We start from the raw sequence: 24096 nt of genomic DNA on the forward strand, positions 1-24096 counted from the left end.
TGCATATAATTTCATCAAAATTGATGGTGTCTGGTATGTATTGTGCATACTGTCATTGGAATTAATGGTGTTTGGTATATATTGTGCATACTTTCATTGGAATTGATGGTGTGTGGTATGTATTGTGCATAATTTTCATTGGAATTGATGGTGCATGGTATGTATTGTGTATACTTTCATTGCAATTGACGGTGTGTGGTATGTATTGTGCATAATTTCATTGGAATTGATGGTACATGGTATGTATTGCGTATACTTTCATTGGAATTGATGGTGTGTGGTATGCATTGTGTATACTTTCATTGGTATTGATGGTGTATGTATTGCATATAATTTCATCAAAATTGATGGTGTCTGGTATGTATTGTGCATACTGTCATTGGAATTAATGGTGTTTGGTATATATTGTGCATACTTTCATTGGAATTAATGGTGTGTGGTATGTATTGTGCATAATTTTCATTGGAATTGATGGCGCATGGTATGTATTGTGTATACTTTCATTGGAATTGATGGTGTGTGTATTGCATATAATTTCATCAGAATTGATGGTATGTGGTATGTATTGTGTATATTTTCATCGGAATTGATTGTGGTATGTATTGTGTATAATTTCATTGGAATTGATGGTGTGTGGTATGTATTGTGCATAATTTTCATTGGAATTGATGGTGCATGGTATGTATTGTGTATACTTTCATTGGAATTGATGGTGTGTGTATTGCATATAATTTCATCAGAATTGATGGTATGTGGTATGTATTGTGTATATTTTCATCGGAATTGATTGTGTGTGGTATGTATTGTGTATATTTTCATCGGAATTGATTGTGTGTGGTATGTATTGTGTATAATTTCATTGGAATTGATGGTGTGTGGTATGTATTGTGCATAATTTCATTGGAATTGATGGTGTGTGGTATGTATTGTGCATAATTTTCATTGGAATTGATGGTGCATGGTATGTATTGTGTATACTTTCATTGGAATTGATGGTGTGTGTATTGCATATAATTTCATCAGAATTGATGGTATGTGGTATGTATTGTGTATATTTTCATCGGAATTGATTGTGTGTGGTATGTATTGTGTATATTTTCATCGGAATTGATTGTGTGTGGTATGTATTGTGCATAATTTCATTGGAATTGATGATGTGTGGTATGTATTGTGCATAATTTCATTGGAATTGATGATGTGTGGTATGTATTGTGTATAATTTCATTACTGCTTTCTCTCTGACAAAATCTTCTAAACAGAGTTAGTGAGGTACATTGAGCAAAATGGTGATGAGAAAAGGGCTGAAATCATACACCATACACGATAATACACATAGCCATGTACAATACACATAGCCAGCACCATACACAATAATACACATAGCCATGTACAATACACGTAGCCAGCACCATACACAATAATACACATAGCCATGCACAATACAAATACCCACTCACAATACACTTAACCATACACTATAAATATACCCACTCACAATACATATAGCTATGCACAATACACATGCAATACTCACAGCCATGCACAATACACATGACCATGTACTTACTATACACATACCCACTCACAATACACATAGCCATGCACAATACTCATAGCCATGCACTTTACTCATATCCACTCACAATAAACATTCCCACTGACAATGCACATGACCGTGCACAATACACATACCCACTCACAATGCGCATATGCATGAGTACATGATTGATAAAATTGAGCAAGATAGTTAAATTGTGTAGTGTTTAGTTTGTGTTACAAATGTGTTAAAGTAATTTATATTTGGTCCAATTTGGATATTAAAGTGTTATTTAAAATGGCTTATTTTCCAGCAATCCAGAGAAAGTTGGCAGGTTATATTTTACATAGCAGCAGGGATCAACATATTTGGTGCAATTTTCTACCTAATTTTTGGCAAAGGTACAGAGCAGCCTTGGAACATACCGCAAGAAGATGTCTCACTTTTCCATGAGAATACAAGAAAAGTCAAAAGCGATAAATATGCTATCAACTCCATTTCAGTTAATATTTAGGGTATTGTTTTCTAAAACAGTGGGACCGGTTTATAACGAACCAAAGATGAACCAGTCCATATTATTTATTGACACAGAATTCATAAATTAACAAAGCCCCAAAAATAAAAAATCATGTCTCATAAATATATAATTTGTTGTAAAATTAAACCTTTTCTTTAAAAAATATACCATTAATGTGTCATTTTTTATTGATATTTAAAATTTTCAAATCGAATGAAAAAAATGATGCTATTTTGAATTAAAATTGTGCAAATTTTAAAATAAAAAAACTCCATCCTTCTAAGCATTAAGGTAATATGCATCCTGTTTGACAAACAGAGCACAACATTGAAAACTATATATAAAGGTCTGTCAAAAGACATAATAAAATTGCCACTATAGACCATCTGTTTGGCCATCTGTTGGTAAATAAGTTAGTTTCTGTTAGAGAATTTTAATGGGAATAATTGGATTTTAACAAAGTTTGGCAAGCAGCATTATAATAATGAGATGACAAAATAATTAAATTTCCAATTTTTGTAATAATTTATAGGAATTCATGGCTACTGATTACCTATCATCCTAACTTTCATTTCAGCAGCATGATTTTAACAAGGATTATTGGACTTCAATCAGATTGCTGTGAAGCTCTATATTGATGAGATTTTGAATTAACTCAGTTTCCAGCTTTCTAAGTTGTCATCTACAGGAGTTATGCTCATTTATTGCCCATCTATAAGATTGGTTTCTGCATCATAACTTTACCAGGTTTTTTGTATTTCATCCAAAATTTGGCATTCAGCTTTACATTGAAGAGACCTTTAAAATGTTTGATTTCCAGCATTCCACAATGTCATTTACATGAGTTATGCCCCCTATTTGCATATTCTCCAGACTTTGTTTCCATGTCTTATCTTTACCAAAGTCTGTAGGACTTCAACCACATTTGAGATTTGGTCACCTTTTTTTTATCAGACCTTGAATGAGTTTGATTTTCTACATTCTGTGACACCATTTCATTCCATGACTTAATTTACAGGAGTTATGGGGCCAAGAGTGGTTTAAAGTGTTCTCTGTCATGGATCACTGCCATCTCACCTCTGCGTAGGTTCGAGTCTCGGGCTCGGCCAATGTGGATATGTGAGAAAGCTTGCCGGTAACTTCTCGTGGATCGGTGGTTCTTTCTAGGATTTTCCTGGGTTCTTCCTCCACCATTAATACTGGCTGCCATGTATAGCCTATCTTGTGCTAAAACTTGGCATTCAACCCTATAACAACAACAACAGGAGTTATGTCCCTGGACTGCCTGTCATCTTGACCTCCTGGTTCCACAGCATAACTTAGCTACAGAGTGATGAACTGCATAAAAACCTGGTATGCTGCTCTACATTTATGAGACCTTGAATGATTTTAATTACCAGCATTGCCTGAAATTACTAACAGGAATTATGCATCCCTGTCGATTGCTTGTGTATCTTTGTTTCTGCAGCAGATATTTAACATGGATTCTTGTATCACAACCAACCTGAATTAGTTAAATATTTAGCATTCCACAACAAATATACAGGAGTTTAGCTCCCTTCCTCTCTCCTGACTAGATTGTGTACATCTTGAACTTTTCTAGGGTATGTTGGATTGCAGTCAGATCTAGCATGCAGTGTTATATTGATAAGTGATAAAAAGGAATTCATGTCCAGCATTATACAGTACCATTGGAAGAGTTTTATCCCCTTATTGACTGTCCTCCTGAACTTGGTTTATATAGAATTACTTCACCAAGGATTGATTGATTTCAGCGAGATTTAATCTGCAGTTGCCTTGAATGAATTGGAGTTTAAGCATTTCACATTACCACTGAGACCAGTTATGGCCCCTGAAGGCAGATTCTTTAACTTTGTTTTTCAGTACAGGATTATCTGTATATGGCCTGTTGACAGAGTTAAAGCTAATTAGCACCATTGCAACACACTTATCTAGAATGGGCCTAGTTCATACTTAATGATGAAAGTTGTTCAAGAATTTAAAAAATCTGAGTTTAGTTTTATTTGTTCATCAGAATGACACTTATTAATTGCATTGATATTTTTCTTTCATGCAGATTTGTTGTATAGGGATATCATGACTACATGCCTTTTTTCAGGAAACTTAAACATGTGTTTGTCGTATTTCATTTTATTCCATCGTCTACTAACATCTCTTAACATGTTATGTAACGAATTCTGTACATTTAATTTGTAGACTCAACTTCACTTTAGGCAAGGCAAATAGATGATAGGGGACCTGAGTGGCCGAGTGGTCTAAAGCACTCTCTGTTACAGATCACTGCCATCTCACCTCTGTCTGCATGGGTTTGAGTCTATGATTCGGCCAAAGTGGGTATATGAGAAAGCTTGCCAGTAGCTTATCATGGGTCGGTGGTTCTTCCCGGGGTTTTCCTGGGTTCTTCCTCCACCATTAATACTGACCACCATGCATAGCCTATTGTCTGCTGTAAAATGGCATTAAACACCACAACATCAACAACAACAAAAGCTAATAGATGATAAAGAAACCAAGAAATCTAGATAATAAAGTGATTAGGGAGGCTTGATCATAAGAGATTTAGGACACTTATATGAACAGTAATGACATTATGTAGAGAAGATTATAAAAAGATTAAAAAGACTATATGGCAAAGAAAATAAGGAGACAAGACAGTTACTTTGTTGAGGAGACTGATAGTGATGTGATTTAGGAGATTTGTGTAGGCAGTAATTATATTGGGGAGACAAGATGATAAATAGATTAGGAAGACTATATGTTGAAGTGATTAAGGTGATAAATGATAGATGATAAAGCAAATAAGGAGACTCGATGATAAAGCAAATAAGGAGACTAGATGATAAACCAAATAGGGAGACTAGATGGTACAGCAAATATGGAGACTAGACAGTTACATTGTTGAGGAGACTGATAGAAAGATGATTTAGGAGACACAGTAATGAGATTAAAGAGACCTGATTCATAGATTAAGATGATATCAAGATGCAGAGGCCCTGTAGTAATTACCTTTCTCATCTGTACATATGTAACTCTGTCATTTTATTATTTCTTTTTGTAACTGCATAGCTCAGCAAACCATGTACATAACTGGATGCCATTTCATGGGTGAATTGTCTATTACATGTACATGTGCCTTTTGAAGGTTGAATCTTTTGAGTTGGTCTTAATGGAGTTATTGTCTGTTTTTAACATCAGTTTTTAATGTCCATGAAGATATCCTTGTAACCTTGTAGCTCAGGAATAATTAATTCTGACAGCTTGGTGTCTCATGCAACTAGATGTCTCATTTATGGGGTTTGTCTCATTAACTCAATTTGGGTTTTAGTTATGGCCCTTGATACATAACAGTATCTCTTCACATGGGGGTTATTTGTAACCAGTATATCATTTGTACATTTGGACAGATTTTTCAACTATTCAGACAGAGTTATGGCCCTTATTGGTCAGCTTTATCAACTTCATAGGATTTTTGATTGTAATCAGCATTACTCAGCAACCATTCTGATTAGGTTATTATGAATATTGTTTATTGAATCTAGATGTGCCTTTTTATGGGTTTGACCTTATGGTCCTTGTAGATTAGTTTCACATCTTTAGACAATCTATAGAGGAGATAACAGCTTGTATTGCTGAGATCTTGAATCAGTTTGATTTTTTATTTTAAAAAATTTGGTCATTTACAGGCGTGATGGACCCTGCATATCCATGTTCTCTTAACTTTGCTTTCCTCACAGTTTCTCTGTTCAAAGACCCTGAAAAGAAAATTATACACAAGCAGAATCCTTTGCAAAAAGAGTTAATGAACCTAATTATTCAATAAATGGATTTAATTTTAAACCATTTGTCAAAATTATCTTCATTTCTTATATCATGGAAAAGCAATAGTCCCATTCATGACATCATGTGAAAGCAATATTCCCATTCATGACATCATGTGAAAAGCAATAGTCCCATTACCTTTCTCATCTGTACATATGTAACTCTGTCATTTTATGACACAACATCACTTTAAAGGGTGTATAATGAGTTAATGAGTTAAAGAGTTAATGAGACAAACCCCATAAATGAGACATCTAGTTGCATGAGATGCCAAGCTGTATATATAGCCTGATAACCTAGATTTGACTGTATAAACTGTACAACTCTTAACTACATTAAAACTTTCTTAAACCACATTAAAACTTTCTTAAATCAAAATGCTGTTATAAATTATACATCTGAGATGGAATTTAATTTACCTGCTCAAACTTACTGATCTTAATCATGTTGTTAATATTTGATGTTTGTAGTTATCGTTTTTGAATTAATTTATATTTCATTTAAATTTCAATTTAATTTAAAATAAAGTTGGGCATTAGTTTTTATTGTTAATGGGTGTGTACCATCAGAGAATTTCTGGGAAAATGGCTACCTTTGAATGGAATCACAGTAACCATAGCCAGAGAGTCAAGAAAAATAAATCAACAAATTGCCAAAGTGCTGTGTTCCGCATTTGAGCCACTTTCACTGCTTTTACAGTCTATTCAGGATTTCCAATGCAGTATATTGTTTTAGATAATTTTGTGAAAATAATTTTATTGATATTTTGTATTTTTAAAATATGAATGTCAGATTAATGTTTATTTTGTTCTATTGTGCTGAAAATAATTGTTAATTGTTGGATACGTCTTGAAGAACCAATAACCTGTTTGATAATGTTTGTGTCATTCCATATAAATATATTTTATATAATATGTTTCTTTACAATGTGGGACCCAGGGAAAGTTGGCTGGTATATAGGTGTCAGTTTGTCGTTATAACATGTATTTCTAAATGGAAATCCATTGGGATTGTGCAATCTGCAGAGTAATTTCCCTTTGTCTTTGGAGTTTGTTCCCATGCACCTTGAGCCCTTACCATCTATGGCCTTTATTTTTCATGCTGACCAAGTATCATATTTATTAATAAATAATGCAGTGGTTCTTATGGTTTAATTTTTATGGTACTGGACTTGTAACCAATCAGGTGTAAGTTCAGTTCCTGCCATTAGTTTAGCCCATAGTATTGGATAATGTGGTGTGTCCTTGGACATGGCATACTCTGCTTGCCTCATTATATACCCTTTAAAGTGATGTTGTGTCATAAAACAGCAAATTAAACTAATCAGTACACATAAGAGGCCCTGGTAGACCCTAATATGTGTCAATACATTACTTGTTGGCATATCTGGGTCGATTCCATTTGTAGTCTCATTTATCCAGACTATTGTATGGCACTGAGTGATCTCTTTCATCAAATTTTGTACAAGCAAAACTACAAAGAAGTTTTGTGTTTTCTCAGATCTTGTCATGAAACCAAACTTCTATCGTAAACTTCAATATAATATATATATTTAAAACTTTAAGTTAAACTGATGCTGGTACAGGAAGTGAGTCCCAAACAACTAATGAAACTGACATTGTTTATGGAACACATTCTGGCATCTCATCACTTTGAAATTTTACATTACCACAGCTCATCCATCAATCAAACCAATTTTCCCACTTTTACTGAAGTTGCATTCTGTTGTTTAAAGGAATACTCTTGTTTGGTCAAAGATTGTGATTTAGAATTATGGACACATTCCAAACCAACAACTAGAATACCTATTCATTTGTTAACTAACCCATACATCACCCTTCAATCTTGTAATTATAAATATATTGGTGGAAAATGACTTCTTGCTTGAGTATAGACATTGCTGCAGATGCAGTCCCACCCCCTTAAAGAAAAAACATGTGGATAAAGTACTTGGTCCATCACAGAATAGCAAATGAAACAAATATGAAATGGGGAAATTTCCCGTTCTAGCAGTAAATTAATTCTTTTTCTAGTTAGTAACAATTTTGTAAAAAGGGTGGAGTGGGATGGGGCGCAGACCAGACCAGTATATTAAGTAACTAGCAACACCATGAAGTCTGTCCAATCAGTATCAATGCTTTTTTGTGATTATTGTAATGCAGATGAATCCAGAAGGTGATGAAAATTGACCTAAAGACATTTATGCTATTAATGTCTTTTGAAACACATTGCCATGTGAATTAGAACACTGATACATGAAAACTTGATGAAAGAGTGCTGTTACCTGCAGGGCAATTCAGTTGGCAACACCCAGAAAGACTTGGGCAGTGGGTGGGTGTGGCAACCCTGCAATATCAAAGTATTTATCTTTAAAAATGGTCAGGTATTTCCAGGTAGGGCAAAACTTTGTGTGGACTAGATGGCCAGCCTGGATATCCATCCATCCCTAAAATATATATTGTGGTGTGAGGACTTGTTCATTGACATTTATGCTAATAATGTCTTTTGAAACACATTGCCAAGTGAATTAGAACACTGATACATGAAAACTTGATGAAAGAGTGCCGTTACCTGCATAGCAATTAATATATATATATATATATATATATATATATATATATATATATATATATATATATATATATATATATATATATATATATATATATATATATATTAGGGATAGGATGGGTAGGAACATTATAAGAGATGCTGAGTGCAGGTACAAAGCAAAATCATGTTTCTCCACTACTATTTTGTCCAGTTTCCCCACCCACAATCTCCACCCCCATTTTTGTCAACCATAACACATTTTTGAGGAGGAGGGTATTTTATTACTAACACCCAGAAAGACTTGGGTGGTGGGTGGGTGGGGCAACCCTGCTAGATCAAATTATTTATCTTTAAAAATGGCCAGGTATTTCTTGGTAGGGCAAAACTTGGTGTAGACCAGATGGCCAGCCCGGATATCCATTCATCCCTAAAATATATATTGCGGTGTGAGGACTTGTTCATAAGCCTTATTATATGAGAATGCTGAGCATAGAGTGTGTCTGCTTTCTCATAGTCATATGTAAGATATAGTAATTGCAGCTTTGTCAAGGTGTGCAATATGCAAAGATCAGGGATCATTTTTGCCAGGGATGATTTTATTTAAAGTTTGCAGAATGCATTAATCTTGTGTGAACAAACATTTTACATCTCAATGTGTACATGAATTTTTCTTAAATCTGTTGATAATAATAATAATAATAATAATAATAATAAAACTGGCATTTGGTTCATGGTATTTGTTGACCATCTTTTCTCTCTCTCTCTCTCTCTCTCTCTCTCTCTCTCTCTCTCTATATATATATATATATATATTCATTCAAGAGAAAATGCGTAATTTCAGTGCACTTTGTCTTAGAATTAAATGATATATATTAACATGAAATATATACATGTTTCTTATGCATCAGCATTCCATAAAGCTTGTATCTTCATGAATATGAAATATACCAAACACATAAAAGTGTTGTATTGTCTGTTGTGTGTGTGTGTGTGTGCAATTGCATGTTTTTGGATTTGTAGCATAGCTTTAAGAATTTCTCAGTCATATCGCTACAATGTCTGCAGTATGACAATATATAATGACGTCTTGCACTGGGGCATCATGCTGCAGACATGTATCATGATATCCAACCCAGTCACATATCCAACCCAGTCACATTATCCTGGTAAGTCCTAACCACTAACCTCATAATGTTGAACACCTAGTGAGGCAGCAGTTAGTACCATTTTTTTAGTCTTTGGTGTGACTAGACCAGGGTTTGAACCCACGACCTCCTACATCTGAGGCAGATGCTTTAACTTCTGGACTAATGGAGTGATTATTTTGTACCAAACCTATCAAAGTTAACACTCTGGTGTTATCAAAGTCATTATTTCCCATCACCAGTATAATAGGACAGTCATGTTTTGCTGCTGTCCATTCATGCATCAGTTAACATATCTATCTCAGTTTTGTTTTAGTATAGTGTAACTCAGACATTGATTACTCCTCTAAAAGGTGTAGATGTACTATGAATATTTGTGGGTTTTTTTAAATTAATTCATATGCTTTTGCATGATGAAAGGCTTGAGAAAGAGAGAATCAGTCAAATCATTACAAAAGTGACAATTGCATACACCATCTTAGGATAAACTAGAAAGATGAATCTAATGAACTTTATTAATTTTATCTGTTTTGGAAAGGGAATATTTTTCGTTTTTTTTTTCTTTTGGGGGCGCGTATGCTGGAAACATAATTATGTCACTTAATAAATAGTAAGCAGTTGTTTTATTTTGAAGATGGGTAACTCCCACAAATTAGTTACACATTCATAAAAACATACTCTGCACAGTGTCAAATTTGTATATAACTGCTAACACTTTAAATGAGCAGAGATCTCGAAGAAACAATACATAGGAGCTGATGAAATAGTACTGAATAAAAATAAAGAATACTTTCCCAATTTGTTGAAGCTGGATAAACCAGATATATGTATGCTTTTTTCTGACAACAGACTGAAAAAAGAGTTTCTCAGAACAATTTTCATACAGAGATAAGCAACAGATTAAGCTAAAAAAAATAGATTATTGCTTAATACAACTAGAGGGGACATTGTTTTAGGATTTTTATTTCAACAGAGCCCTAACAGAGTGGGGCAGAAAGAAATATAGATATTTAAGTGTTTGATAATATTGAACTATGGCCACTCTGTCCCTCCACCCCCTTTGTTTTTTTCATCTCCCCTGTTAGCGTGGTGGGAGAGATTAGGGAGATCCCACATACACTTAGAGATAAAATAATGGCAACAATTGTGTTCTTACATTAGGTCATGGGGCCCTGTTTGGTCTGTGTTTGACAAGTGGAAAGGAATACATAATTTTCATACACAAGGCAATTTAATTCATGATTACTTATAAGTGGGTGATCACATGACTTATTAAAAACATTTGGCAAATCATTGATGTATATAATAACAAGTTTTGGACTTTAATGCGTAATTGCTCAAGTCAGACTTACTGTCTTATTGTACTGTTTTCTCTTGCTGTCGTGTTGTACTATTTTCTCTTACTATCGTGTTCTACTATTGACTCTTATTGTCGTCTTGTGCCATTTTCTCTTATTGTCGTGTTATGCTATTCTTTATTGCTGTCATGCTGTACCTTTTCTCTTGCTGTCAAGCTGTACCTTTTTCGCTGCTGCCATACTGTACAAGTTTCTCATGCACGTCGGCGCTACATATTTGTAGAGGCATTGCTAAAACAGGTGGACGAGTGTCACGTTTGCCTGCCCGCGATTACGTAAGTCAGGTACAAAGGAATGGGTTAGCGCCATGAGTATGTCGACCCTGCACTGTCGTGGCGACTCGTGTTTGTACAAGAGTTCTCGTCGTTAGGTGTCAAAACTAACATGTAGACGTTAGAAGCTTTGTTCTAGAACAAAGGACCTTCGATGATGTAAATCTCATCGGGTTGACAGAAGCCTGAGGCTCGTCTGTTAAGCTGGACAGACTAGGGTAGAATTGATATCCAATCAGAACTGAGAAAGGGTGAGGCCATCAATTCGAACTAGAATTTAACAGCCATTTGGGCTGGGAGTGAATTAGTGATTGAAAGCCATCGTCCTGGTCCAGCAGAAATATACTCACTCCGGGAGCCACTCGTGATTTGGCGGGAAAACACTTAGTGCATTCTAAAGGACAGAAAGCTTCGTAAAGGAAGTTTTTGGGGACAGAACTAAATCCCGAGGGAGACAGGATAGAGCAAGGCAGTAGGCAGAGAACAAGCCTAGTTGCTAGAGAGAGAGAGAAGGAGGATTAGAAAAAGGAACAAGAAGGGGAAGCGTACAGGAAGAACGTAGTGCGGAGAACGCCGGTAGGAGGAAAGGAATTGGCGGAGTAAACACAGATGAGTAGAAACCAAGAACAGGGGAATGCCATCTCACAATATAATCACGTGATGAAATAGGTTGTTACATGGTCGAGAGGAAGAAGATTGGTTGAGAAATTAATATAGTTTAATTTGTATTAAATTGTTATTCTTTTGAATTTCACCTTTGTATTCTTAATAATTTAATTGTCGGTATTGCAGACTGGGGGCTCGGAGCTTTACCTCTCTCTATCACTAATTTCCCTTCCTACAAAAACGAGCCACGGTGGGAATTCCACAGTAATTCAAATAAATATTGGGAGCATCCCACCCCAACGCATAACAGTGGGTCACATAAAACTTCACAGTGGGCGCTTCGTCAGGATATGAATTAGACAAAAATATTATCTTTACGACCTAAAGTTTTATTTGTTAGGAAGTATTAGTGAACAGTGTGAGATAGTTGTGAGATATTTTCCATCCTGTGTATTTTGAATTTTTATGATTTTTCATATTGTGTATGATATTTGTTTATATTTGCATGCATGATAGATTTTAATTGCTTGCAGTCATTTTGAAGCAAATATCGAGCAAATTATCTTACCTCAGCGAAGTTAGTGGTGTTAACAAGTACATATTTGGTAGAAACGGGTAACATCTGTCAATTGTTAGTGTGTCGAGACAAGGTATCACTTACTGTAAGTATATCATAAAATGGCTACAGAAAAACAGATGATTATGGAGTACCGGGCCATAGGCTCGGAAGATCTCGGGTACGAGGGAGATCGCCTGGCAGCGTTTTTAGAGGAAAGCATTAAGGAAAGGAAGGCAGGAAAAGCACCGGACAGAGAGCTGGCCAAGATAGCAGTGGACACAGAGTTGGCCAAGATATCAGCGGACAGAGAGCTGGAGCTGGCCAAGATAGCAGCGGACAGAGAAACACAGAAAGATCTGGCCAGACTGGCTCACACTCTCGAAATGGAGAAAGTAAGGTTAGCGGCTAGGGACACCGATAGGGACGACCCCAGTACGATTCCTGGAGGGAGCGTACAACCATTTATCGATCACCGAATGGGATAAGTATGCCGGGGTTCAATGACAAAGAAGAGTCCATTGACGATTTCCTCGTGCAATTTGAGAAACTCGCGGACGCTTATAAAATTCACTCGCAGCATTGGACGACTAACGTCTCAGCCTTTTTGCAAGGTGCAGCTCGGGAAGTTTACCACAGCTTAGCTGCAGATGATGCTGACGACTACGACGCGCTTAAGAAGGCCCTCCTTTGCCATTATCGGCTGACTGCCGAAACGTACCGTAAACATTTTCGGGATTCGACGAAAAAGACAACGGAAACCAACTCTCAATTCCACACCCGTTTTCGTGGGTTATTTGAGAAGTGGATGAAGATGACCGACGTCGAACGATCGTACGCCGGGCTACGCGAGGTCATACTCAAGGAGCATGTTCTGAGTACTTACCGTCGCGAGATGACAGTCTCTCTAGCAGAGAGAGAGAGCACCGGACGCTCGAAGAGATCTTAAGCATGGCGGAGAGATACGAGCAGGCTCACTCGAAGAGTGGAGGTTCCGGGGGTGCGGACCGACCCCGACCCACTGAATCACGCGCGGGTGGGTGAGGGAGAGCCGGCTGTTTGTAACCGTCAGGGCGACGGGAAGGTCGGAGGGGGATCCTTAGGCAAGGATGCTACCCATAGACCAGGACAGGCCTCACCCGCGAGAACGGGCCTTGCAGGTCGGCGAGGGCCGCTGACGTATTACAACTGCAAACGCTTGGGACATTTTGCCAGGACTGTCCCAGGGGCAGGCAGACCCAGGTGAATGCCGTAGCTAGAAAGAAGTGCGAGCCGGTGGCAAGCTTTAAACCAGCAAACATTGCGTCTGCTATTGTCAACGGAGAAGGTGCCACCATCTTGTATGACACTGGTTGTAGCGTTCCCCCCCCCCCCCCTTGTCGACAAGAAATACGTGAAGCCTGAGGATTACACAGGGAAGGTAATTGAAGTACAGTACGCGAACAGCGCGCGTGACTCATTGCCAGTGGCTGTCATCGACCTCGATTCACCGTACATGAAGGGAAAAATTGAAGCTGCGTGCTTGGCTTTATTCTCACATGACGTCATACTGGGATGTCGTTATGTGCTGCCAAAACCGAACCCCGAAACCTGCACACCGATGCCGGTGAGTGCTGTGGAAACCAGGTCCAAGAGTCGATAGACGAAGGCGATGCCGATAGAAGTTACGTCGACACCGGTAAGTAAAGTTCTTCTGGCCGAATTGAGGAAGCTGCAGCAGGAGGACGCAAATCTGACGCAGTTGCACAAATAAGCTGCAGAAGGAACGGAGAAGAAACTCCGAATGGCGCGGTGAAGTTTGCTTACAAGAAGGGGGTCTTGTATCGCCACGCCAGGAAAGGCCGCGAACACTTTAAACAAGCCGTGCCGAAAGAGAAGCGAGGCGAAGTTTTAAAACTTGCGCACGAAAGTGTCATGGGAGGACACATGGGAATTGCCAAGACGCGTGACCGTCTTATCAAAGAATTCTACTGGCCAGGGGTCCAGGAAGATGTCAAGCGATTCTGTCTCTCCTGTGACAAGTGTCAGAGAATGGCACCGAAAAAGGATCACCGACCCGTCCCCTTGAGGAGTAACCTCCTTATCGATGAACCATTTTGATGCGTCGCGATGGACTTGATCGGACCGATAAAAGCCGCGTCGTCGCACGGGAATCGGTATATGTCGCGTACGGCAGTCGGAAATTGTCTGCTGCCGAGAACTACTCTGTATCGGAGAGGGAATGCCTCGGAATCGTGTTTGGAATATCACGGTTCGAGCGGTACTTGTACGGGCGCAAGTTCATATCGGAAACTGACCACCAACCTCTCGCCTATCTCGCGCAGGCGAAATTGTCTAATGGACGCTTGATGTGATGGTCGCTGTTCGTACAGCAGTACCAGATGCAGATTAGATACGTGAAAGGAACCGAGAATGTATGCGTTGATTTCATGAGTAGGAGCGCTGAAATGTCATAGATCGCTCTGTAGATAACCGTTTGTTGTGTGTATATTCGTGTCCGTAGTCAGAGTGTAGTGTCGCTATAATTTTGCTATTTTATTACGTGTAGTAACGCGCATTTGCATTTGAAGTAATTTTGTGGGAATAAAATCCCGATTTTATTCTCAAGCGGGGGGGGGGGGGAGGTTGTCACGTTTGCCTGCACGCGACTATGTAAGTCAGGAACAAAGGAATGGGTTAGCGCCATAAGTATGTCGACCCTGCACTGTCGTGTCATCATTATTAGCAGTAATCATAACAGCAAGTACAAAATCGACCAATGAAGTGTCTCGGTGCGCAGACTTTTTCGAGATGTTTCCGTGGCGAGTTGACCTTTCGACAGTGGAGGTCTACTGGCTTAATAGTTACTCGAATAAAAGAAGGCCGGAATATGTCCTACAGTGATATGTATTGGCAAATACATGAGCACTGGCAGAATTAGGGTGATATGTGCCTTCATGAACTTAAATAATAGTAATTTTATGGTGTGTAGGATGAACTACTAGCAGTAGAGAAATGGTTTCCTATTGTACCTGAAGGTCGAGACTTACAGCCAGACCTGTTCTTATCAGAAAACTTTCAACATAATCAACCAATATAGATCTTCGGCATATCAACAAAGGTCAGAATTTACTTCATTCACAAGACCGTTTTTAGTTCTCGTAAACCTGTGTAGTCACATGTCCGCTGTTCATTCTTACACTGAAGATAAGGATACGGTCAATAACGAGTTTCGCACGCAATGACATTTGAGTCAGTTGTTGATCCTTCCTTCTGAACAAATCTGCGATGTATGAATCATAAGTGCATTTCCTAAAATTTAATCGAAACACATAGCTGTCTACAGCCTATAACAATTTCGATAAATGTTTTGCATTAAGATCGATAACTAACATTTATATATATACAAATGAACAAGGGAGTAAACTTCACACGAGAATTCCACTTAAGACCCTAATCTTACGCTTAGGTGTTTTTGCGGAACATTCACTTTTATTTTATGGTCAACTTGACTGCGAAAAGAGTTTTGATCTGTAGCCAGAGGGGTTCTCTACTGAGTTAATTTTATTCTTCCATGTTTTGGAGGACAATGGCGGCGAAAGAGTGATGTGAAAATGGATGAGGGGGATGGGGAGTAGTGATGAGAAATGGTGAATTGCATATATGGGCTGCCTGTAGAAAAACTAAGCTCAGATACACAAAAGTGATACTAGTAAAAAAATGATCGTATTTCTGCTTCCTTCATTTGCAATTTTTGGTGATAAATGAAAGTAGAAAGGTGGCGCATGGAAAGACATACAAAGTTTTGACCTAAATCTCATTGACTCCTCATAAATCATTGAGTCCGTTTATAATTGAAAATATTGTATCGCATTTTTGCGCACGCCATTTCAGCTTATTGAAATTTGGTGCATTCTAGCCACTGATGGTATATTGTTGCAGGACAATATGTCATCATCTGGTTATGTGCAGTTCTTCTGAGACAATTCTCTCCTTTCTCGGGGGAAACTGTTGTCAACCTGTTTTAACAACCACATTGTATGTAGCGACCAGCTGCGTGTAAAGACCTCGTCTCACGGGAACTATTAATAAATAAACAGTATATATTTCCTGATAAAAAGTCTATTTGCTTGTCAATACTAATTTTACATGGTCTTTATACACGCATTTGACTGTACATTGTGCAAGAAAGTTCCTCATATGGAAACTTCCCGTTTGATTTTATTACTCTTGTATGTCCTTTGTTTAAAAATTAAAGCCTGTAATTAGATAATGGTTTCAAAGGTAGGTGCGGACGTTCTGATTCCATACTATCCAGGCAAACTAATTATTTTTTTTAACCCGCCGAGAGAGTTTCCAGATGGCGGATCAATCCATATCTCGCTCGGGTCAATCAGAGTCTTATCAGCGCTGATGGCGTCGCGTGCCTTGCCAAAGAAACGGTGAAATCCAGGCGTGAAACCGAAGAAACCGTAGTTTGACGTTCTGCCGACTGAGCTACCTCTGCTCCCAGTTTTCTATTGAAACAACGGTACTTAATATTTATTCACAAAATATATAAGGTGGCGATTAAGCACAAAAATATATGGAAATCTGGATATTTTGTTCGTGTTTTATTCTTTCTTCATTATCATCGTCAGAAACTTAATGCGTAAATGATCATAGCGGGTGACAACTTGAGTTTGAGTCCAATATTTTGTGCCAACAAATGTCACAGAACCTTTCTTTTCAAGCATTGTCTTTGATTGACTTGAAATGTCTCAAACCTAGTCTCAAACCCACAGCCGGAAAAATATTTGTTCCGTAAACTAAGGTGCTGACTGTATTAGATCACTAGATCAGTTCAAGGCAATACTTGGTCTATTCGCCATTTTTACATTTTAGTTGTGGCATAGTTTCTTATCGTTGAAAGAAAGGAAAAATGTTTACACTTTCAGACTTACGCTCTTGATTGAGATAATGTCCATTCAAACTACTCTTTTTGCAAACTTTCTGTAGTTAACAGACAAAGGTTTCCACCTTGCCTGTACTTGTCTGCTTAGAAGATATGGGTCTAGAAAGAAGAAGAAAGAAATGGATATTTTGTTGCAGAACATATACTATATAGGAAAACAGATTAGTAGTTCACCTAAATATTTATACGTTCTATACAAGATTTGTTTTGCTGTGATTATTTCACTAGTGCGACATTACTAATTTGTATTTCACATTTCCGATGTTGCTAATTTTTATTTCATAATTGTGGTGTTGCTAATTTGTATTTCGTAATTGTGATGTTATTAATATGTATTTCATAATTGCGATGTTGCTAATTTGTATTTCATAATTATGATGCTGCTAATTTGGATTTCATAATTGCGATGTTGCTATCTGTAATTTCGACTTAGTACTTCATATTTATGTTGTGTTCAAATATAAGTTTTCTTTTTTAATGTTAGGAAAGATAGTGTTCTGGCATTTACAAAAATTATTTAATAATCTGATTTTATTAGAAAATTAATATCTCATGTCAGATAATTAATTAATACTATTTTTAAGAAAACTAATTTCTTTTTATTAGGAAATACTTTTATAATATTGGATAAACTGTATATTTTCTAATTTTAGAAAAATTGTCTTCTAATGTTTGTCAAATAGGGCTTTTTTCAAATAAAAGCACTGGAGTGTACATTTAAAGAAACACTGAAAGGATACTCACAAAGAAACAAGCAAGGTATGAAGACGTGAGCTACACCGCCTGTGTATCCACGCGTTTTGCATTGTTTTGTTTTTTCCGTGGATTTAAACCGCATTTTAAAGACATTATTGGATTTATCGAGCCGAGGACATGGGAGTTAAGTGTCTTTCCCATGGTGGTAGATAGACAGAAGACCCGGGCTTGCCTGAGACGGTATTGAATCAGATACCTCTGGATTGCGAGTGAGGCTGTGTGTGGGTATGATTTGGATTTTTGATTAGAGGTTAGAACGTCCGCCTCGGATGCAGGAGTTCTTGGGTTCGATCCCTGGCCGAGTCATACCAAAGACTTATAATAATGGTACTAACAACTGCCTCGCTTGACGCTCATCATTATGAGGTTAGTGTGAGGACTGGTCGGTCTGGTGTCAGGATAATGTGACTGGATGGAACATCATGCTACATGTCTGCGAAATGATGTCACAGTGATAGACATCACTATAAACTACCACATTGCAGAGATCGTAGTCATATGACTGAAAACTTTTTAAAGCTACGTTACAAATCCAAAATCACACACACACACACACACACACACATTTTCGTCATCATTATTAGCAGTAATCGTAACAGCAAGAACAAAATCGACCAATGAAGTGTCTCGGTGTGCAGACTTTTTCGCGACGTTTCCGTGGCGAGTTGATCTTTCGACAGTGGAGGTCTACTGGCTTAATAGTTACTTGAATAAAAGAAGGCCGGAATATGTCCTACAGTGATATGTATTGGCAAATACATGAACACTGGCAGAATTATATGCAATAATACAATCAATTAGTTTCTCTAGCACATGGATAAATTAGGTCTGAGTGATAGCTCGGAAGATGTTCTGGCTGTCTTTTCTGTTTGTAATTCCTGCTCGTAAAAAGACCCTTGGATGGGTTCTCCTGAATAATCTTTGCGTGTGCAGGTAATGGGAATGGTTTACTGAAAACCATTGACGACGAGGACTTCCTCGGTCCAGTTGATTGTGTATCCTTTCGTTCTATGGTGGATTTTTGTCCGCTAATTCTGACGCGATTCTCTGGTTTGAATTTGGATTTTAAGAAAGGCCTCTGTGACCTGTTATTTCTGATCCTTCGAGGAGGATTCTGCTGCAGTAATTCGAATGTTTCGATGCTTTTAGTGCTCCACGAGGTATGGAAGAAAATCTTAGGATCGGTTGGAATTAGCTATGGTGAATATCTTCCACGTGCGATTTTTGAAAGTCCGGCTAAATCGTTCGATGACCGCGGCCTTGAGAGATTTATAAGTGCTGATCAAAGCTATGTTATTTTTTTTAAGCCAGTCTGGGACGGTCTTGTTATAAAATTCGCTCGCATGATCTGCCCAGAGTTTATGTCGTTTTCGTTCTCCTGTGATATGACCCAGTGCCAGTAGAAAAGCTCCTTTTTGTTTTTGAGAGGAATGGCCAAAGCATATGTACTAAAGACATCGATAACCGTCACGAGATAGTGGAAACTATCGCTATACGCGCAGTGATCTCTCATATCGACGAGAGCAACTGACCATATTTCGTTCATGTTTACGGCGACGACTCTGCGGAGTGCAATTCTCTTTTGTACAGGCTTATAAATTTCTTCTGCGAGATCAGTTGACTTGCCTGGAATCCCAATTTTAGACATATCAGGTGTGATTTGTACACACACGCCCAGCTTATGTTTGACCCCGATGGTACATCGGATGAGACTTCGGTCGACACGTTTTCTGAAAAATTTAGGTTTGAATTATTTTTAAGTTCATTAGCATGACTCGATTGCATCCAGCTTTATCGTCGGAATGATCTATGTAACATGTATTGTGGTACATCGCAGTGGCATCGACAACGTTGCAGGGTTCCTGACCTGGAAGGGGCTGATAGTTTTCATATAGTTGTTGAGATAAGGGATTTCGATATTCCTGTATATTTATGTAGTGACAACTTCCATTCGTCTCGAGATCTAGGAAGTGTTCCGACGAAAGTATGGACATCCATAGCTTCCCCAAGAATTTTTCTTTGTCCGCATCCTTTACACTCACCCACACACATAATTCATTCCACGCGAAGGTCCTCGCAGCTCGTATCGAGGTCACAATGTCTGCAATGATGCATGTTTAATACAAGATACTAATATTTTAGGGGTCTCATGCGTCTTGATATAATGTGAATTTTGTGATCCGCACACAGCACACCTGGATTGGATCATGAGTCGTTTATTTTTGGTGGCCACTTGAATGGGGTCCACACTCTCCGTCTTGGCTTTAGACTTAAGCCATCACGAGTTGATAATGCAGTGCGTATATTTAAGATCTAATATTGTCATCACAGAGGATTTCCTCGACGTCTGTTCTGTATGAAATCAACGCATTACCACCCCACCCCCCACCCCAGTTACTATCATTGACGTTTTGAAATTGTACGAAGTTACTGACCGCTCCTTTAGGAGCAGTTCAGAGATAGCATGTGACTACATCAGGAAGAGTAAACCAAATAATCAAAATACTCTACATCGTCGGAATGAGGATTGTTGACAATGGAGATCCAGTGGGTACCGTGTCCATTGTAATAATTTCGAAGATTGACGATGCAGCTTTCGTTTTATCTACTCTTTTCAGAAAGTTGATCATTGGAAAAGACGCATCGGACATTTGGAGAAGCTAAGAGATAGTCGAAATCAACGTTACTTGAAACCACTTTTTCTCATCTCGGGAATCCCTTTCTGCGATAATCTGTCCGGTGGCTTAGTGGTTAGAGCTTCAGCCTCGGATGCGGGAGGTCGTGGGTTTGATCCCTGGCGGAGTCATAGCAAAGGCTTACAAAAATGGTACTAACAGCTGTCTCTCTTGGTGCTCATCATTACGAGGTTAGTGTTAGGACTGGTCGGGCTGGTGTCAGCACAATGTATCTGGGTGGGACATCATGCTACATGTCTGCGGCATGATGTCCCAGTGCTAAACATCACTATAAACTGTCGCACGGCAGACATGGTAGCGATATGACTGAAATTTTAATTTGTATTTCTTTTATTTTATTTCCCTATCACTATGATCTGGTCACAGGCTTTCATTGTGTATATAATATAGTCAGTTATTTTATATAGTGTTTCTTTGTCAAATCTCCCATCTAAATATAGTAAGTTTTCTTTTCTATATCTGTCGTTCTTACTAATTATCTCTATAACTCAAAGTCTCTCTACTTTTCTTTTTCGCACTGAATTACCGCTTCGGTGGCCTAGTGGTTAGAGCGTCCGCCTAGGATGAGTGAGGTCGTGGGTTCGATCCCCGGCTCAGTCATACCAAAGACTTACAAAAATGGTGCTAACAGCTGCCTCGCTTGGCGCTCAGCATTAAGAGGTTAGTGTTAGGACTGGTCGGCCTGGTGTCAGGATAATGTGGCTGGGTGGGACATCATGCTACATGTCTGCAGCATGATGCTCCAGTGCTAGACATCACTATAAACTGTCGCACGGCAGACATGGTAGCGATATGACTGAAAACTGTTAAAGCTACATTAAAAATCCAAATTTACACCCACCCCCCTTCTCTTAGCGCACAGTTCCTTGCAACTGGATTTCTTCACCGATACTAAGCAATCGTGGCAAAACGGTTTCAACGAGACAGGCGAGCATAGGACTGATAAGTCCTCCTTGCCTGGACAGCTGCTCCGTTGATAATGTTGACCTGACGCTGGATCAGCATGAGTCGAGAGCTGACGATTTTAATCGGATGGAGATGGGTCTTTTATGGGTGGCAGCCACAGCGATACTTCCTTTTTGCTGTGGAGACAGAGTAACATCGAGTGGAATATACGACATGATGTAGTTATATGAAATACTACTAATTTGTTTCGTTTTCTGTAAATTCGATTGGCACTGGAAGCAGAGGCGATGGCTCATTTTTATCCACGCACACAGCTGCCCATGGTAGCTTTCTGCGTAGCTACGGTGACCACATTCCTAAATCTGAATAAAATCAGATCTTAACTGTCATACTAAAGACTTACACAATTGGTACTAACAGCTGTCTCGCTTGGCGCTCAGCATTAAGAGGTTAGTTGTAGGACTGGTCGGCAGGGTGTCAGGATAATGTGACTGGGTGGGACATCATGTTACATGTCTACGGCATGATGCTCCAGTGCCAGACATCACTATACACTGCCACATTTCAGACATCGACTGAAAAATTGTTAAAGCTACGTTAAAAATCGAAATCACATCACATCACAACACAATCATCTTCCTGCTGACGTCATCGTTTCCTCTGTAATTTTTAAAGACTATCTGGGGGAACGTTTTATCTCTTACCTAAATTATTTTAAATTTCACTAGTTTGAATTGATCATGCGGCCTGTAAATATTTCGATTTACCTTTATTTTAAGAAGTTTTTCAGGTAGTTTATCTGGAGCTGCTTGCTTGGTAACCAGTCTGTAAACATACTCAAGGGAACCGGAATAGTCTATTGTATAAGTTATTACATGCTTATGTTAGTTTCTTTATTTCTCTTATCTCGTATGTATGTATGTATGTATGTATGTATGTATGTATGTATGTATGTATGTGTGTGTGTGTATGTATGTATCAATGTATGTATGTATGTATGTATGTATGTATGTATGTATGTATGTATGCATGCTGTATGCATGCATGGCTGTATGTATGTATGTATGTGTGTGTGTTTATGTATGTATGTATGTATGTATATATGTATGTATGTATGTGTGTGTGTGTCACGTTATAAGTAAGGAACAATAGCCAGATTGCAACATGTATATGCAAGACCCTGAAGCTAATTATTCACTTTATAAATGTTGCGAGTGTAAGCCGACATCAAAATGACGGAGAGGTAGCCAGTTGTATATAATATGGCCATAGGAACTTGTTACTGGCGCCTTATTCTTTTGAATGCGATTCGCAGGTAACTGGCAGGAATTGCCGGTGTTGGCTCAAATGAAATCAAGTGGGGGTCGTAAATCCACCCTTGACAGACTGCCGGGGAGGGGGCAACGTCTGATAATTATGTAGACCATGGGTGAATCGACATCCTCTCGGAATTGAGCAAGGCGTGGCCACCATTGGAATCGCAAGTTTAAATCTAGTGTCTTGAAACTAAACGTCAGTAGTCGCTAAACCATCTTGCGGGAATTACATAAGGAAGTTCTAAGCTAATCCGACGTCATTCGAAATTGGAGGGAAACATTGTTATTCTGGGAATTACAAAGGAGTTTCGGAAAGGTCAGTGATTTATTTGCTCGATTGTCGCAATCTATTACGGCAAGGTAATTGTACTTTAATTATGTGCAGTATGTATACTTCATTACTAGAATCGTTTGTACGTATACTTACCATTTGTAGGATTTGATTCATGTGTAGTATTTGATCTACATACGTATTTTGAGATATGAACAATATTTATGTAAAGAATTAATATTGCAATTCGCTATTTGGTTAATTCGTAGTAACCTCGTGCATTTATTCATGTGATATTCTAGATTTGCAAATGTTGAATTATAACTTTGTATAATGGTTGCAGTGTGCAGCATTAGTTAATATGAGTATTTGACTATTTTTGTATACTTTGTAGGAGAATAATGTGTAATGATATATCAGCGCATGGATATGTGGATATCTGTGTACACTTTGTAGAAGTGTAATGTACAGAAATGCCTCTGACTACGTGATGTTGTTCTGTATAATAAGATTGAGAATCTATATATATATATATATATATATATATATATATATATATATATATATATATATATATATATATATATGGACATAGAACACAATTAATTTTACTATATGTTCTCTACATTTGTTTCTCAGTACTGACCTTTCCACTGTGTGACAATCAATACAAATCATATGTTAATCTAAAATACATTCAAAGATGACTTCACGGTGAAGTTCTCGTCAAAGGTTGACCTGCTCTTCTTTTAGATGCTGGACTGTCAACATAGCAGCATGTAAACAGAACACAGATTTCACTTCCGGATCATCACCAAGGCCTTATTACTTACT

The 24096-nt window shown here is 38.1% G+C and overlaps 1 protein-coding gene across 1 annotated transcript in view; it reads left to right on the forward strand.

Annotated features, from left to right (window-relative positions):
- LOC149784605 (sialin-like) overlaps window positions 1-9163 on the forward strand; it is a 53824-nt gene extending 44661 nt beyond the window's left edge. Inside the window, exon 11 of the mRNA XM_089932658.1 lies at window positions 1851-9163. Coding sequence (XP_089788784.1) covers window positions 1851-2051 — 201 coding nt within the window. The 3' untranslated portion in view covers window positions 2052-9163. The remainder of the gene's footprint in view (window positions 1-1850) is intronic.
- The last annotated feature ends 14933 nt before the right edge of the window (window positions 9164-24096 follow it).

Source organism: Sinohyriopsis cumingii, chromosome 14 (genome assembly GCF_028554795.1).
Source record: "Sinohyriopsis cumingii isolate HCF-2022 chromosome 14, ASM2855479v2, whole genome shotgun sequence".
In the NCBI taxonomy this organism is placed as follows: Eukaryota; Metazoa; Mollusca; class Bivalvia; order Unionida; family Unionidae; genus Sinohyriopsis; species Sinohyriopsis cumingii.